This window comes from Salvelinus namaycush, chromosome 2 (assembly GCF_016432855.1).
Source record: "Salvelinus namaycush isolate Seneca chromosome 2, SaNama_1.0, whole genome shotgun sequence".
In the NCBI taxonomy this organism is placed as follows: Eukaryota; Metazoa; Chordata; class Actinopteri; order Salmoniformes; family Salmonidae; genus Salvelinus; species Salvelinus namaycush.
The window spans coordinates 65,622,769-65,642,081 of NC_052308.1; the positions used below are offsets into that span (position 1 = coordinate 65,622,769).

General features: G+C 44.6%; 1 protein-coding gene across 1 annotated transcript; it reads right to left on the reverse strand.

Annotated features, from left to right (window-relative positions):
• Positions 1-214: 214 nt before the first annotated feature.
• On the reverse strand, positions 215-19,193 carry LOC120022852 (probable G-protein coupled receptor 158). The gene is made up of 14 exons (XM_038966893.1): positions 18,292-19,193; positions 17,516-17,624; positions 12,107-12,191; positions 11,574-11,800; positions 9,207-9,275; positions 8,157-8,266; positions 7,695-7,933; positions 7,202-7,340; positions 6,539-6,641; positions 4,726-4,875; positions 3,257-4,294; positions 2,681-2,770; positions 699-1,425; positions 215-558 (listed from the first exon to the last, which is right to left on the reverse strand). Exons 1-14 carry the CDS (start codon positions 19,191-19,193, stop codon positions 215-217), a joined length of 4,332 nt encoding a protein of 1,443 aa, XP_038822821.1.
• Positions 19,194-19,313: the final 120 nt, after the last annotated feature.

Consider the following 19,313-nt stretch of genomic DNA (forward strand, 5'->3'; position numbering starts at 1 on the left):
AGGGGTGTATTGCTTGTGGAGCAGTGTCTTTCTGGGGAGTGTTATGGATGGACAGTCCAGGGGCCTTTGCTACATTCAGGTTTGCAAAGGTCATGTCCGATTCATTACCCCCCCTGCTATGGGACAGCTTTGCACAGTGACCCAGTCAGTGAATCGGGTGCAACAACTCACTGAGACCATTCTTGTTCTAGCCAGTAATTGACAGTCTTGGCGTTTAGAAGTCGGATGGGAAGACGAAGGCTTCAGCAGCACTCTCGGCATCGTCTTCCTCCTCTTCCTCTTCAAGAATGTTTTCAGGCTCCCATGTAAAAACGTCAGAGTTATTGTCGTGTTCTGTGATGGATGATGGGGATGATGGTGGTTTGGTCCCTTCCATCTCCCAAGGGCACATAGCGTCACGCCGAGCCAGGGGCATGTTAGCTTTGGCTGCCTCTGCCGTATGCGTGCTGCCGGCTACAGGTTCTGCAGCGTCACCCTCCATAGAGAGTGCACCCTGGGTCTCTGTGACGTCCTGTATGCCACTGGCAATCCTAGTTTCCTCTTTCTCTGCAGACTTTTCTGGTTCATCAGTTTCCCATGGGCAAACGTCTTCTTGAACACTTTCTTGCTTTTTTATCTTCTCTGGTTCTATAGGATCCCTGGTCTCCCATGGACAAATGTCTGCCTTGGTGCTGTCCTGGCTTTTAGTTTTTTCTGACTCTTCAGCTGGACCAGTTTCCCATGGACAAATGTCTGCCTTAGTGCTGTCCTGGCTTTTAGTCTTTTCTGGCTCTTCAGCTGGACCAGTTTCCCATGGACAAATGTCTGCCTTGGTGCTGTCCAGGCTTTTAGTCTTTTCTGAGACTTCAGCTGGACCAGTTTCCCATGGACAAATGTCTGCCTTGGTGCTGTCCTGGCTTTTAGTTTTTTCTGACTCTTCAGCTGGACCAGTTTCCCATGGACAAATGTCTGCCTTAGTGCTGTCCTGGCTTTTAGTCTTTTCTGACTCTTCAGCTGGACCAGCTTCCCATGGACAAATGTCTGCCTTGGTGCTGTCCAGGCTTTTAGTCTTTTCTGGCTCTTCAGCTGGACCAGTTTCCCATGGACAAATGTCTGCCTTAGCGCTGTCCTGGCTTTTAGTCTTTTCTGGCTCTTCAGCTGGACCAGTTTCCCATGGACAAATGTCTGCCTTAGCGCTGTCCTGGCTTTTAGTCTTTTCTGGCTCTTCAGCTGGACCAGCTTCCCATGGACAAATGTCTGCCTTAGCGCTGTCCTGGCTTTTAGTCTTTTCTGGCTCTTCAGCTGGACCAGCTTCCCATGGACAAATGTCTGCCTTAGTGCTGTCCTGGCTTTTAGTCTTTTCTGACTCTTCAGCTGGACCAGTTTCCCATACACAAACATCTGCCTTAGTGCTGTCCTGGCTTTTAGTCTTTTCTGACTCTTCAGCTGGACCAGTTTCCCATACACAAACATCTGCCTGAACACCGTCTTGCTTTTTCATCTTTTCTGATTCTTTGGGGACATCAGTTTCCCAAGGACAAATATTAACTCGAACACTGTCTCGTATTTCCTTGGAGATATCTGCTTTAGTACTGTCTTGTCCATTTGTCTTGTCAGTCTCTCCAGTTTCCCAAGGACAAACATCAACTTTGACACCATCTTTCTCCTCTGTATTTTTTGGATCCTCAGTTTTCCATGGACCAACGTCCGTTTGAGTGCCATCTCGTCTTTTTGTCTTGTCTGGCTCATCAATTGCCCCTGTTTCCCAAGGACAAACATCTGCCAGAGTGCTGTCTTGTCTTTTAGTCTTTCCTGTTTCTATGGAGACAATAGCCGGAGTCCTTTCTTGCTGCTCTGGTTTCTCAGTCTCCCAAGGACAAATATTTACTTGAACGCTGTCAGTCTTTTTTGGATCAGCTTGAGTTCTGCCTTGGGTTTCCCAAGGACAAATATTTGTACAAGGGCTGTCTTTTCCATCTGTCTTTTCTTGGTATCCAATGTCCCATGGACAAATGTCGGTTTTTGCAACAGTGGTCTCCTGGGGAAATGATCCTTTGGTGATCTTTATGGCTATGGGTGTCATTGGACTCTCCTCCTTTTCCCAAGGACAAAGTACTGTCAAGTCTTTCGGTGGGTCAGGGAATTCCCATGGACATGCTTTCGCTATGGGGACACTTCGTTTTTCATGGGCAGATTTAGCTTGCTCTGTGCTTTTTGTTTGTACATCTTGCTTCCCAATGCTTGGTGTGTCTGTTGATTCCCAAGGACAGACATTCTCCCGTACACCGTCTTGGGATTTTGGGGTCTCTTCAGATTCCCATGGACAGACATTTGCATGTATTGTCTCCTGACATTTTGGTGGCGCCTTATGCAATCCCTTGTTCTCCTGTGGATGAACATTTTCATAAATAATCGCCACCTTTACTTTTTCAGGGAAGGAATACCCCACATCCCAAGGGCAGACATCAACCCGTACACTCTCTTGGGGTTTTAGGCCTTGAGAAATCTGTGGGGTTTCATCGGTTTCCCAAGGACATACGTCTGTTGGTTTCTTGTTCAGACCCTCTGGTTTCTTCTCAGACTGGTTGGACGCTGAGGTAATTGGGATGGCGGAAACACTAGCTTCCGAAGGGCATACATCTCCCCGGATACTCTCCTGTCTTTTCAATACTTCTTCTGATTCCCAAGGACATACACTGACACGTGCAGGCGCCTTTGGATCCTCCTCTGGTTCCTCCACCTCCCACGGGCAGATGTCTGCTATGGTGCTTTGTTGTCTCTGTGGGGCTTGCTGGGAGGAAGCAGGAACATCCCATGGGCAAATATCTGATTGGGAAACACTCAGAGCAGGCCTAATTTGGCTACCCTTTCTGTGAGTGGAAGGAGTCTTAGCTGTGCTATGTGCAGTGTTTTTGCTTGAGATGAACACGTTTTCATACATACTGTCCTTTTGCATGTCCTCTGACTCCCAAGGATAGACAGTGGACTGTACAACCACTATTCTCCTAGGACTTCTTTCAGAGGAATCACTTGAGGACAGTCTGATTGCAGCCTGTTTCACGAGGGCAGGTTTCACATCTACTGTTGTCATACTTCTTTTTTGCTGTGTCCTTTTGTCTATGCTTGAAACATTAGATTTCTTCTCCAAGTTTGAAACACTTTGTGATTTCGTTTCTGCGCTGGAAATGCTTGGCGTTTTTAATTTTAATGCTGCGATGACGGCGATGGCGGCTACACTCCCCTGGCTTTTTTGTGATATTGAGTCCTGTTTCTTTACCGTATCTCCTGCTGTCTCCTTTTTGGATTTTTCCTTGATGCTTGCATCCACAGATCCTACGAAAGATTTCACAGAGAGCCATTTCTGGGTGGAAGTGCGGAAGGAGAAGACCCGCATGTCCTTTGGGGACCCAGGTACACTAGCGGAGATGGGAGCCTGTGGTCTCGGGGACTCACATTCTGCCTCTCCGCCTTGTGAATCCCCAGCAGGACTTTCTGCTGGGGTAGGAACTGGTAAATGGTCCCAGGGGCAAATATGTTTCAGTATTGGTGATGATAAACTCTCTGGGCTCTGTGGTTCTTCCTCAGAGGGAGCAAAGGTAACGTGTGGCTGGTTCTTATTGGCAGGGCGTTCCTCCGCAAGCTCCCAGGGACACACTTCGGCCTTGTCATAGGACTGGGATTGCACAAGGGCACTTGAGGTCTGTTCCTTGATAGCTACATCCTGTTGGGACTGCCCTTGCTCGCTTTGGGTATCTCTGCCTACCCGAGAGGTGTCTTCCAGACTGTGGGCTTTACTGGACGCTAAACTCAGTGACTTGTGTAGCTTGGTAGGTCCAGGAAGCAGGAGATTGTTATCAACTGTAAGGTTTTGGGCACTGGCCGACTTACAGACCAATGGTGCCATATATAGCGAGTCTGTCTCAGAGCGCTGTGAGCATCTCTTAGCTAGATTCGCCCTTAACATGGAGTCGTGCAAAGAGGGGTCTTTATCGGTTACATAGTCATAGTCACTTTGAGATTTACGCAGCACTGGTGAAGACTGCTTTACTGGTTGATCTTTGTAATTTACGCTAAAAGTATCTGGCGCTCTCTTACTGGACTCGGTGTGCGTAACATCCCTGCTGCCCAAGTTGACCTCTTTGCCATCACGGCTGCACTGTCGACTCATGGACTCTGGGATCTCAGTGATACGCTTTATGATGGACCGGCCCAGCCCGCGCCGAGAGCTGCGCTTCTTCTGCAGGTGGGGGTTGTTTGCTGTCATCTTCTTGGTCTTGTGGACCTCCAATTGACCATACAATTTCTTCAGCTCATCCTGGTGCAGGTGAAAAGGAAGAGAGAATGAAGGATAAAGGGAATTAGGGAGGGTATTGGTATGAGTGAGCAGAGGGAAAAACCATAGGGAACAGTTAGTTGGGGAAGAGTTATTGTTAAGGACAAGGAGAGCAAGTTTAGGGAGAAGAGAAGGGGCAGGCGGAGGAGAAAACACAGGTCAGGTCTATGCCAGGCCACTAATTGTGAAATACACACAGGGCTTTATATGTCTGTTTATAATGAAAATTAGAATTGGTTTTAAATTAGTATAAAGTGATCCTACAAATGGTTATAGCAGTAATTCAATGTTTATAATTGTTTTATTTTACTAAGGTTTAAATTTGATTTAATCATTTCTCCCCCTCTTGGCCTAGACAGTGCCTGAATAGAAATGGTCACTTAGTAAGTGTCCAGGGCAGAAAAGGAGTTTACCCGAATGTCATCGGGGTCCAAGCTGTGGTCACTCCAAACTGCTGAGGTAAAACTGCTGTTGAGGTACGAGCCGGATCGCCGCAATTCCACCTCATCCTCATAAACCTCCTCTGCAATCTCCTCTCTCCCCGCCCTCGAAACATAGAGGAACTACAGAACATACACACAGTAGATATTTTGTGTCAGATTCAGATTTCTGCTTATATTGCTTGTGGAAGAAAATTGCTATGTACACTACCGTTCAAAAGTTTGGTGTCACTTAGAAATGTCCTTGTTTTTGAAAGAAAAGCACCTTTTTTGTCCATTAAAATAACGTCTAATTGATCAGAAATACAGTGTATACATTGTTAATGTTGTAAATGACTATTGTAGCTGGAAACAGCTGATTTTTTTAATGGAATATCTACATAGGCGTACAGAGGCCCATTATCAGCAACCATCACTGCTGTGTTCCAATGGCACGTTGTGTTAGCTATTCCAAGTTTATCATTTTAAAAGGCTAATTGATCATTTGAAAACCCTTTTGCAATTATGTTAGCACAGCTGAAAACTGTTGTTCTGATTAAAGGATCAATAAAACTGGCCTTTAGACTAGTTGATTATCTGGAGCATCAGCATTTGTGGGTTCGATTACAGGCTCAAAATGGCCAGAAACAAAGACCTGAAACTCGCCAGTCTATTCTTGTTCTGAGAAATTAAGGCTATTCCATGTGAGAAATTGCCAAGAAACTGAAGATCTCGTACAACGCTGTGTACTACTCCCTTCACAGAACAGCGCAAACTGGCTCTAAGCAGAATAGAAAGAGGAGTGGGAGGCCCTGGAGCACAACTGAGCAAGAGGACAAGTACATTAGTGTCTAGTTTGAGAAACAGCCACCTCACAAGACCTCAACTTGCAGCTTCATTAAATAGTACCCGCAAAACACCAGTTTCAACGCCAATAGTGAAGAGGCGACTCTGGGATGCTGGCCATCTAGGCAGAGTTGCAAAGAAAAAGCCATATCTCAGACTGGCCAATAAAAATGTAATATTAAGATGGGCAAAAGAACACAGACACTGGACAGAGGAACTCTGCCTAGAAGGCCAGCATCCTGGAGTCGCCTCTTCACTGTTGACGTTGAGACTGGTGTTTTGCGGGTACTATATAATGAAGCTGCCAGTTGAGGACTTGTGATGCATCTGTTTCTCAAACTAGACACTCTAATGTACTTGTCCTCTTGCTCAGTTGTGCACCGGGGCCTCCCACTCTTTCTATTCTGGTTAGAGCAGTTTACGCTGTTCTGTGAAGGGAGTAGTACACAGCGTTGTACAAGATCTTCCTTTTCTTGTCAATTTATCGCATGGAATAGCCTTCATTTCTCAGAACAAGAATAGACTAACAGAGTTCCAGGAGAACATTATTTATTTCTGGCCATTTTGAGCCTGTAATTGAACCCACAAATGCTGATGCTCCAGATACTCAACTAGTTGAAAGGCCAGTTTTATTGCTTCTTTAATCAGGACAACAGTTTTCAGCTGTGCTAACATAATTGCAAAAGGGTTTTCTAATGATCAATTAGCCTTTTAAAATTACAAACTTGGAATAGCTAACACAACGTACCATTGGAACACAGGAGTGATGGTTGCTGATAATGGGCCTATGTAGATATTCCATAAAAAATCAGCCGTTTCCAGCTACAATAGTCATTTACAACATTAATGTCTACACTGTATTTCTGATCAATTTGATGTTATTTTAATGGAAAAAAGGTGATTTTCTTTCAAAAACAAGGACATTTCTAAGAGTTCCCCAAACTTTTGAGCGGTAGTGTACCTTGGGTATGAAGAGCAGGGCGAGTGTCACAGTGATAGTGACGTGCGTATGGGTGAAGAACAGCAACAGCATCCAGTCAGGATGCAGAGAGGGCATGACAAACCTAAGGAAAATATAGAACAGAAAGACATGTTATATGTCCCTATACAATATGCATTTCTCCTAGTGAATAAACATGTTTTATTCAATGATGTATATAAACCCTGGATTGCTGATGCTATGTATTGGCCAATGAGAGGCTTTGAAGCCACCGGTCGGCCATATTGGCACTCCCCAGAAGAAGCAGTTTTCCATAGGAATTAAATGTTTCAAGGACAAAATTACATGAATTTAGGTATTTTTTGTTGGAGTGGGCACAGTAACTTTCAAAAAATGATACTTTAAGGAACATGTTTTTTTTGTGTTTTTTTAACGTTTAGCTCACATAATATAATTTAAAGTATGCATTGAGTCTGTAATAAAATAAGCGTATTGTATAAAAAACATGTAGACATGAATAATAATATTTATCACAATGGTTGGGGAGTGCCTAGATGGAGGTGCAGTGGCTTCAAAACAGTGCCCCCTGTCAGTCATCTAGTGTAGGCTTATATACTATAAATAATATTCTTTATCCCGGTTTACTGCCTCTGTTTAGAGCCGGGTATCATGTACACTGGTTACCGTAGCAGGTGGAACATGGAGGATAGCAGCAGCTCGTTGTGTATGGCGATACCTATGTAGCGAGGCTCGTGGAAGGCTGAGGGCACGGGCTTCACAGCACTGCACAGTAAACTGCCCCAGCACAGAAACATCAGCTCGGCTGAGACATACAAAGAGACAGACATAACGTTTATTTTCTTCTCATACACAAATAGCATCAGGCAGTAATGTTGTTTTGTCTGGGTTTTTTGAGCTCAAAATCATCTTTGTAAATTGATTTTACCCCTGACCTCAATCAGGAATGTGATTTGTAGCTCAGTGTTCTTTTATTTGAAACCAGACAGAAAAAGCCAAATCGATAACAGTAGCATCCACTGGATTTTTGGTTTTGGTCAATAGGTCTACACAAGAATGCTCGTGTGCTGGAGTTTCTCTTTTCAATATAGATTTTTGTTCTCTGTATCACCTGGAAAACACAAACAACCCTCTTTTTCAATTAGTGTTATCCACTCACCCACGGCCATCATGTAGTCCCAGCGGTCCAGGTCACAGAGGCTGAAGCCCTGACCATCCGACGTGGTCGATATGATCAGTAATGGAACGTTACGGTCACGGTTCTGTAGAACGCCCGCGGTCCACGCACACAGGAACCAGCTGACGGTCACAACCATGACTCCCAGCAACCTCAGCAGGTGTATGCTGGACATGTAGGGCACTCTCTGGGCTGTGCGCGACAGGAACACCTTGAGAACCCTGTATGTGTGGGAAGTTGACTTGATGTTACTCATTCCACAGAGAGATACATATACAGACACTTTTTGACACATTTTGAATTACATTACAGCATACAAACTGATCTGAGTTCAGTGAAAGATCTCACAACATATTGTTCGACCTGACTATAACGAGGGGATACACATGCGGTGATACTGACGATACGTGAAATGTAGTAGTGAGAGAGTGCAGTAGTACAGACCTATATATCTTCAGTGTTACCGTTCCATAGACTATGGCAAAGCCCAGAAGTCGCACCCAGCGAAGCAGGATGCATCGGAAGGTGCTGGGCTTGAAGTACAGGATGAAAACCTGAGGGGGAGAGATAGAGAGAGGCATTAGCAGATGATCTATCACGCGAAATCACTCCCTATGAGCTTAGTTTACCTTGTCTTTATAGTTACAATAGGCAACAGGCTTTGTGGATAAAAAATAATATAGAAGCATAATTGATTATAATGTGTTCAAATTGAACATTTCTACCTACCTCAAGAGGGGAGACACATGATGCACTTAGTAATCACAACTGTATACAACAGTACAGAACGTATACAGAAATGAGCAGTGTACAGGACCGTGTGTGTACATGAGTGGAATTGTATGTGTGCTCTAGGTCGTTGACCGCGGCAACAGTAGATCAAATGGCTGGAGGGCTAAAGGGGACGGTGTGTGACCACCCCAGGTGATGCCCTACAGAGATGAGAGAGTCTGTCCCTCGGTTGCCCTTTTGTCTGGGCCAATGGGCCACAGCTACAGCAGACTGAAAGGAATTTCACCTTTGTATCAGCCTTTTAGCATCTGAATCCCCCATAGGTTTTTTCTTTCGTGTATCTGTGATACCGTAGTGAAGTGGGAATATAGCAAAGCTGGGAACACATTAATATGTGTATATCGCACATATGTAACTCAACCTTGTGTTCTAGCGAGCGAAGTAATATGATCAATGACTTACAAGGGCACCGCATGCCCCCACCACTTACCATTGGCTTGAACGGGATACTTTGATCAGTGATTCAGGCTAGATACATGTATGAGTGAGTCTTGCAACGACTACTTCGTTGAGATAATGAATCACACAAGTGATCGATAATCTATCGCCGGCCATTGAGTAATGCAACGAATACATCGGCTGCGTCCCAGATCGGCTGCGTCCCAGATGGCACCCTAGTGCACTACTTTTGACTAGGGTCTATATTTGGGATGCAACCTTCCCCCTCCCTCCCCTCACTCGCTCATACACTCTCTCACTCACCGGGAAGTACAGGAGCAGAGAACCAAACAGGATGGTCTCTAACAGCAGGAGACCTGATGCCCGGATCCTCTATAGGTGAGATAGACAGAGAGAAGGGGTAGAGGTGAGATGGAAGATGGAGGGAGGGTAGAGAGGAGGGATGGATGCGGGAGAGAGGGAAGGGGTGAGGGAGGGCAGAGAAGACGGAAGGTAGAGGTCGATGGAGAGAAGGATGCGGGTGATGAGGCGGAGAGAGAGAAGGGGTGGATGAGGGAGAGAGAGGTGGAAGGTGAGATGGAAAGTGAGGAGAGGGGGAGAGAGAGGAATTGAGGAAACATGATTGGTTCAGTATGATGTGCTTATCTTACAGTGCTTTGATTTCTGATGTCTCTGTGGACCATCGCTGCTCCGTGTTTAACCATTTAACTCTACATGTGTTGATGTATGCAGAGACTAGGTCCGTGGAGCACTATCTTGGAGAGGAAGAATGGCCAGGGGGAGGTACAATTATACTAATGCCCCTGCTGTAATGCGACGATACATGAAGATATACAGGTAACTGCCAAAATAAAGGAAACACTTGAGCAAATGAGAGGTACAAAGTATTTGAAAGCAGGTGCTTCCACACAGGTGTGGTTTCTGAGTTAATTAAGCAATTAAAACGACCCATTCCATCATGCTAGTGTAACGGATGTGAAATGGCTAGCTAGTTAGCGGTGGTGCGCGCTAGCAGCCTTTCAGTCGGTTACGTCACTTGCTCTGAAACCTAGAAGTAGTGGTTCCCCTTGCTCTGCAAGAGCCGTGGCTTTTGTGGAGCGATGGGTAATGACGCTTCGTGGGTGACTGTTGTTGATGTGTGCAGAGGGTCCCTGGCTCGCGCCCGTGTCGGGGCGAGGGGACAGTTTAAAGTTATACTGTTACATTGATGCTGTTGACCCGGATCACTGGTTGCTGCGGACAAGGAGGAGGTCGAAAGGGGGGTGAGTGTAACGGATGTGAAATGGCTAGCTGGTTAGCGGTGGTGTGCGCTAGCAGCCTTTCAGTCGGTTACGTCACTTGCTCTGAAACCTAGAAGTAGTGGTTCCCCTTGCTCTGCAAGGGCCGCGGCTTTTGTGGAGCGATGGGTAACGATGCTTCGTGGGTGACTGTTGTTGATGTGTGCAGAGGGTCCCTGGTTCGCGCCCGAGGTCGGGGCGAGGGGACGTACTAAAGTTATACTGTTACACTTGTATAAACATGCCCAGTTGGCCATTAATTTGGCTACCATGGCTAGAAGAGATCTCAGTGACTTTGAAAGAGGGGACTCAAAAGAGTATAGGGGGTTTAAAGCGTGTGTGTGTCTCAGTCACCAGATCTCCACCCAATTGAACACACACAGCGTTTTCCATCAACAAAACACCAAATTATGGAATTTCTCATGGAAGAATGGTGTCGCATCCCTACAACAGAGTTCCAGACACTTGTAGAATCTATACCAAGGTGGATAGAAGCTGTTCTGGCAGCTCGTGGTGGCCCAACGCCCTATTAAGACACTTTATGTTGGTGTTTTCTTTATTTTGTCAGTGACCTGTATGTTGGCCATACTGTATGCACACATCTGATATCGGATAAATGTATTAATTCATAAGCTGTCACATAGAACATGGCTTAAGATATTAAATTCATGTTAACACTCAGGGCTCATATTCAGGAGTCTTAGAGTAGTGCTGATATAGAATCAGTTTGGCCTTATAGATCGTGGTGAATAATATTATATGGACAGGGAGGACCTGATCCTAGATCAGCACTACTACTTTGAGACGTTTTTTAAATTCAAGCTCAGAGCCCAGAGTTAGGTATTTCCATATTTCTTATCTAGAGTGACAACGACGATGATGAGTAATGACAGAAGACGTCAAGATGACTAGATTACCTGTGATAGAGCCACAGAGTTTCAGCATATGCTTTATACAAGGAAGCAATATTCTAGCACTGACAGTGATTGAAAAGAATGAGGGAACAACTTAATTGTTACTTTTAACAGAGCTTCATATCAATTTCCTTCTAAGTATAGACTAAAGTAGCACTGCGAATAAACTTTGAAACTTGAAGATTAGTGAGAACTTCATAATGAAACCGCACAGTTAACCATCAATGACGGCTTGTTGTAGAAGTTGCCCCTAACCACAGATCTAGAATCATATGACTCTACCATTAACCTTAACTGTTAGAGGAGCTACTCCAGAGGTGTATTCATTAGGCACCATATGGAAGAAAACATACTGCAACAGGGAGGGACTACCTTAACTTGTCCAACAAGAAGCACTCATTTTCATTTTCCGTTGCTATACATTTTGCTACAGTGTACCCTAATGAATATGACCCTCTCACTCACTAGAACTCACTCACCCTGCTGCGTCTGAACTGGTAGGCCACCAGCATGCTGATGAACACCAGCAGCATGAAGAAGCCCTGGACGGCCAGCACCCCGGCTCTGAGGAACCAGTCCTCCTCTACCCAACAGGGGGTGCCGTCCTCGCAACGCCTGCAGCCCGGCCAACAGGGGAGACAGATGGGCAGGGCCGGGTAACACACGCCACCCCCCTCCCCACCGCTGTCGTTCAGAGCACCACCTTCTGTATTAGACACGCACGGGGATAGAAACAAAGACAGCTGGACAGTGACGACAATACATCTTTAAGTATTGTTTTAGAGCTGTTTTTGGCATACAAGTCAAAAGATTACATCACCTTGACCAGGGTCTTATATGAAGTAAAGTTCTTAGACAAATATTGAATAGAAATGTTCTTGATTGTGTGTATGCATCCCAAATGGCACCCTATTCCCTACATGGTGCACTAGCCCGTGGGCCCTGGTCAAAAGTAGTGCACTATAAAAGGAATAGGGTGCCATTTGGGATGAAGCCTGTGTGTCTTCTTTACCGTCCATTGGGGGGCTGTAGTATCCCTCTTTGCAGCGACAGCAGTACTGGCCCAATCTGAATCCCTGGCCTGTGATTGGCTCACACTGGAGGGTAGTAAAAGCAGTGGGGATTAGAGTTCACATCACAGTACAAGGACAGGGGTGTAAATATCCCCTGAGGCTAGTAGTTTGAGTTTTGATCAATCAATGTCTCTAATTGGCTGAAACCTGATTGGCTAGACGGAGTCTACGCACATGATTACCAAGGATGAATAGGGTCTAGGGAATAAAAAACTATTTAATTAAATGCAAGCAATACTTTATCGTTGGCATATCTGCATCCATTGCAAAGTTTCCAGCTGTTAACAGCTGTGGATGTCAGAAAAACCAATGCAACCAAGGCATCATCTCCGCTGCTGCTGTAATACCAGCATTTCTGGGTAAAAATGGCCAAAAACACAATGTTCTCTTGTTATGGTAAAAAGGGCTTTGTTGGTATAAATTATTACAGTTAGGTGACTGTATTGCCTATGCCTGATTGGACTGACATGCTTGGCCGTTCTTAATGGAGATGTAGTGTGTTCCACATGTTCTCTCAGCCAGCCTGGTGTTAGTTTTTCCACCATGATGGTTCCCAGCACAGCAGCACTCAGTCAAGGAAACTGACTCATTTGGACGCTCGCCTCTCGCCTCCGTGTTAATCTAAGTTAAAACCTAAATGGATATGTAATGCTTCGCTACCAAGAGCGTTATCCCTTTTATACCAGTGAAATCCCATATGCACACACACACACAAACATGCACGTAACACACACACGCCCACACTCAAGTACACGTACGCCCACACTCAAGTACACGTGCACCCCCACATCAGGTAGTGACAGACCTAATGGCATGTTTAAAATAGCAACGGTCATCGAAATTGTTAAAAGGTTTTGAAAACTATTCTAATAAATGCAGCAGTTGGACAATGGATGAAGATACTCCAAACTTTTTGAATTTTTATAATCCGTGAGATATTGACTGAGTTATAGCACATAAAACATTTTACTGGCAGGGACAAATAATGAATGGAGTTCAGGGATTTTGGTGGGAATTCAGGTGTTCAATTTATTGTCAAATTTCATTTTTTTTTTCTTAGAATGCACTCATATACATTTACTTATTGTATCAGGTATTTTTTAAATTACGTATCTAATTTGCATAAATACACCAGATGTATTTGCATATTTGCATAAATTAACACAAAGAGGAGGAACAGGGCCGCAACCACCAGACACTTGCTCGGTCAACCCTACCTGCACTGTCTAGACCGCCTCAATTATTACTGTTGTTGTCACGTTCTCTTGCATAATTCAACAAGTGTGTCAATAGCAGGATACCCTCACATTAAAAATCAACACGCTTGTCTCTAGATTACACCTACAGTATCTAAACATAATTTACATTGTTTGCGAGATCAGACATATCACTATAATTCGAGTCTTCATTTTCTGAAGTTGGTTTCACATCAGTGCATTTAATTTGTAAACATTTCAACAGTATTAAAATATATTTACAAAAATAGTATTTTTGTATATATTTTAGAAATGTTTTGTTAATATTTTTTTATTTTTTATTGAATATCCGAAACATACAATATACTTTCAGTGAAGCCGCTCAACAACTACACCATACCAGTCATCCAACAGACTCCCATTCAGAGTGACACACAGAAAGAAGCATCCAGGGTCAATGCCCTGCTCAAGGGCACGTTGACAGATCTCCCAACAGGCCAAAAAACGTGAACCCAAACCCTCCAAGATCCCCCCACAGTTCCCCATAGCTCTCCCTCAACCATTCGAGACCCCTCCCATAGACCCCTCCCATAGACCCAAGAAGAAAAATAAAAAATACAATTAATCCCATTCCCCCAAGAAACTCCCAATGCACCAACAACCAAGAGAAGAACTAAAGAGAAAAAAGGAAAAGACAGGAGAAAACAGCAAACAATGCAAAAAATAAATAAAAATATATAAAAACAAAAACAAAAAAATTCAACAAAGGACATCAAAGACAACGAAAATCATAACAGCAATGCCAACTGTATATGTTTGTGTGCATGTCTGGCACTATTACATGTATGTGTGTGTTCTTGTATGTGTTTATTTGAATGAGAGTGTGTGTATATGCATGTGTACAAACACCTGCACGGCATCAGCCTCTGGCAAACCGGCAGTAGCTTTAAAAACACTGCCCCTCAGTGTCATTCAAACAATTTTTATTATGTTTATTTTTACTTTATTTTTGACTTTTACCTTTGACCATAATTATATCTCCTGCGCAGCAACTCCACTCCCACTTGTCTCCAATTCCACATCCCAACCCTCAGCTTCCCTCAGCCCATCCCACCTATCTCTGCTGGCCACCCTCTTCGGATTTCTACGCAACATATATCTTTCAACTATGCTGTGATGTTTAACGTACAATTTCAATCTATATAATCGAATAGAATCCACAAATTGTGAGTTGAAGAAATACTTTTACTAAGAGTATTAGTATATTAGTAATTGACTGACCCGGTCTCTCCAGATCTCCTAACAGTACTATTTCTAGGGTCAATTTTAGACCAATGCTATGCATTTTCAGCCATTCTTGAACCTGAGACCAGAAACAGGCTACCTGAGGGCCAAAATAAATGGTCTATTGATTCTGTATCCTCACAACAAAATCTGCAGAGCTTCGATGATTTTATGCCCCAAATACTCAACGTTTTGTTGGTGGCAAGAATTCTATATAATAATTTTAGCTGAAAAGCAAGTCTTGAATCTTGTGTTGTTTTATATATCAACTCATACACCCTGTACCATGGAATCGGTACATCAAAAATCTCTTCACAACTATTTTGCAATCTGTATGGCACAGTTGACAACATGCTGGTCCTCAAATGAAACTGGTATACTTTCCTATTTATACTATTTGTATTCCTCCGCCAGTTTTGATCCTTTATATTGGGCAGACAGACCAGTTCCCTACCTCTATTAAATTATTACTTGTTAAAATTCCACAAAAATTAACACCATCAAAATAAGGTCATTCTTGTGATGTAAGCGTCGAGACGGTGTATTAAATCCCTGACGAAGCTTTAGCTTTCGTATAGATTCAACAGAAAGACAATGTATCCCATTGAGCCCATTGCAGCCATTACCACGGTGTGTTTGACAGGTCATAACAAACATTTCCACGTTCGTAACGTTAATGGAAATAACGACAGGCACAAGCAAGAGTATGAAAGAGTCGGAGTATTAAAATGACTATCAATCTAGCGAAATTTAAGTGACGTGGATTTTGCATCCCTCAAACACAGGAAATAGATGCCTGAAAAATACAGATCCTCAGGTGGGCGGGGTATTCTCGTTCCTACTTAAAGGGTTAAATATTTGTATGTGCCGTGGATTAAACTGAATGTAGGCATGAAGGCAATTTAATTATCTCAGATGGAGATGGCATACATGGTAAATCATTAAAAGTCAGCCAGTTGGTAAACATAGCATGGACCTGCACTTTAAAGCCTCATGATGTACATATCAAGCTCACTCCAGAGGCGTATTTGCTCTATGGCTAGACAAATTTACTGAGTGTCTATCTAATGTGGTTCATTGTGTGATTTATTTTATTGCATTATCATTTGATTGAGAGGTGTTTTTTTTTTTTGTTTAGTTGACTGTTACATGGATTTAAAATTGAGTTGGTGAGTAATTTGTATGTAACCCACACATACACGAAAGTGAAAGACACATTCTTACCGTTTGAAAAAATCTGATGAAGGTATCAAATCACTTGATTTAAGTGTAGATAGATCATAAAGTTTAAATACATTATTAAATTTTTTAAAAATTGGTTTCAGCATGCAAGCCATCTCTTCCCCTTTTTAAAGAGGCCTTAGCCCGCAATTAGACATGAATCAATTAACTCCTTTTGTAGGAAATTAAATCATCTCTAATAAAACATCCCATTCTACCTGGAAATCAATCTCTCTCTTGTTCCACCTCTGACCTGTCTCTGGATGTTCCATGAGGGGACAGGATGAGACTAGAGAGGGGATGATGCTGATGAGATTGGGATATGGGTGTGCTCCTGTGTTGTTTCTGTCTGTCAGATGAGTGATGGGTGCATGGGGATTGGGGGAAGGATGTCGTTCATGGCTGGATTATCATCTTAATCCTGCAGCTCATCCCTCCGCCACCCAGCACAGCTATCTTTTCACAGAAGGGCGGGATGAGAGGGAGAGGATTGTGTCAGAAAGGACAGATGATGATCAAAGAAGAGAAGGGGAATAAATTGGGGGTGAAGGTAAAGGAGGAGATGGAGAGAGAGTAAAGCTATTTAAAGTGGTTAGGGTTGATGAGTGTATTTATATGAATCATATGTAACAATACCCACTACTACTTAAATAGTGCCTATATGGTGACTTACAAAAGTGTATAGGTTAGGGCTTGGAGTATTGTAGTCGTGTCAAAAACGACAGATTTTAGCACCCAAAGAGTAGCCCGCAATTACACAGAACAATGTTGGGTGATTTAATCAGTAGTTTTGAATAAAATAAAAAATGTATGTGGCGTCGGAGCTCCAGTACCCTCAAATGTAAATTGTGGAGTTGAGTTTAGTCAGTTAGAGATTTTGCAGTCTCTTGTGACAAGAGTAGCCCACTCAAGGTTTGGTTCTAGGAGATTTGGGGCTCTATTCAATCAGATCCGCTTTAGCAGACATCCGCATAGCGGTTGTTTTGGCATTGTCGGAAGTGGAAGTGCATTAGAGCGGTCAAATCCACAAGTGGATCCTGGCATTATATCTAAAGCAGACATTGCCATTGGGTGCATGGAGTTGCATTAAGAGAATTCCAATGCAGCCTTGTTTACAAGTTCCAACACTGGAATGTGAGATCTACACCTCGATTAGGGTGATAGAAATCCTCATTATTTCGTTGAACGATTTTCAATTTGAGCGTCATTATGTATATGTAGCCTACACTTTCTCGTTCTGAACTTCTAACGTGGGGGTTTCACCAACAACGAATTCAGCAGGAGAAGTTGTGTTCCCATTCATTTTCAACGAGGGCATGCAGAGAAATGTGCGGGGGATTGGGAGAAGGTGAGCCACGAGAACCCTGCTAGCAGAGCAGGAGAAAAATGCTCTCCTTTATACAAATTTCAAGCAAAGTGAAGCGTTGGAGCAAAGGATTGTCAAGAGGAGGCATTGCCTCTGGTCAACACCCAGTGTAATGCGAGTGGGATGACCGATTTGACAGCTCCAACACTATCACCGGTTAATGCTTGATCTGATTGAATCTAGGCCTTGGTCAGAGATAAGGGGTTCTGTAACTCTTCAACAACAATTTGGGGTTCAATTACTATTTTTCCAGGTCTTAAATGTTTTGAGAAGATCTTTACCTCCATGGTGGTGCGGTTGCACTGGTGTGTGTTGGCAAACCAAGCGTCCCCCGTGTCACATTGGTTCACATCAAAGCCCTGTACGTTTACATCCACACGGATTACACCCCTGGCACAAGAGCGCGCACACACACAAAGAGAAACATCCATTTCAGTAAAAGAGAATATACTGGAAACTAACTGGACACAAACAAATAGCAAATAGCAACATAAACAACAGGACCTTTTATGGGAACAAATATATTATTATTGTAATTGAATCATCCATATTCAACTCTATCCCCTGAAGCTTGACATTTTCTCTCGATAAACTTCTTTGGCCTTTAAAAGTGCATTACTTTGAAATGTCAGATGGTATCCAGCAATGGGTAATTCAATCATATCTGCTATTTCAAATGCTTATCAAATGCTGCTGCTGCTGCTGCTACTACTGCTACTGCTGCTGCTGCTGCTGCTGTTGCTGCAACTACTGCTACTGCTGCTGCTACTACTGCTACTGCTACTGCTGCTGCTACTGCTGCTACTGCTGCTGCAGCTGCTGCTGCTGCTGCTGCTACTACTACTGCTGCTGCTGCTGCTGCTGCTGCTGCTGCTGCGGCTACTACTACTGCTGTTGCTGCTGCTGCTGCTGCTGCTACTGCTGCTGCTGGGGCCAGATATTTTGAGAGCCAGGCACTAAACGTGAATTATAGCCTACTGGGGGCAGGAGTAGTGGGTTGGGGCCATCATATAAGCAATAGATTGCCATTTTAGACACAGCCATGGTCCTGACTGACCTAAACTCAGGGCTGAGGTCGGGCTTCAGGCCGTAGAAGGAAGTGGATAGGGTGAGCAGCCAGCCCGGCAGGAAGCGGCCGTCCTCACACTCTAGGAATGGCCCATTGGCCCAGCGCACCCCGCTGCGATTGGTCACGTAGCTATCGCCCCGCCCCCATTTGGGCGTGTCCAGGGTGCTGAGGTCATTGAGGAGGACTCTTTTAGATAGGGTCGAGGTGGGCTGGTTGGAGGAGGCGGGAAACTTGAAACTGCTGAACCAGGTGTCGTCGGGTGCGGGGGCCGGGAGGTGCAGACTTTCCCATTGGCTAGAGAGGTCCTGGAGGAGGATGTTCTGGTACCTGGGGGGGGCAGGGTTCCGGGAGGCGCGGAGCACAAGCTGGGGGGTGGTGGAGGCTGGGTCGGCGTCAAAGGTAAGGAGGGCCTGCCGGATGAGGGGGTCGGCCTCCAGAAGGGCGCGCACCATGGCGTGGTACCACTCCATGTCCTCTCGCACACTGCTCTCCCGCAGGTCGCTGGCCTGGAAGATCATGTTGAGGAAGTTGGCCGTGTTGGCCAGGGCGTCCATGGACTGTCGGAGGGGGCCATAGAACCCTCGCGGCAGGGGGCCGTTCTGACCCGTGAGACTGTACGCCCGGTCGCACTCCACTATCCCCAAGACGGAGTAGTCCCCGCTGTAGAGAAAGATCTCTGCCGACGTCCAGTCCTCCTTTGGGGCTTCTGAGGGGGTCGTGACCGACCCTGAGGGATCGGGGCTGTAGGGGGTGCCCAACTCCCCTGTAGAACTCACAACGGACGCCGTTGGGTCCTCTGACTCGGCTGTAGTCCCCAATTCAGAAACTATGCTAACCTGTGCTGAAAGGAGGGGCGTGAGCAGCAACAGGAGGTGCCAAACAGGGCCCATTCTCAAATCCACTCTCGTTGGGGGGGGGGCATATACTAATACCCCCCTCTTTTATAATCTCTAGTTTTGACCTTTTTCAAAATCCTCAAATAAATGTCACATTTTGGCCGAGGCTTGGAA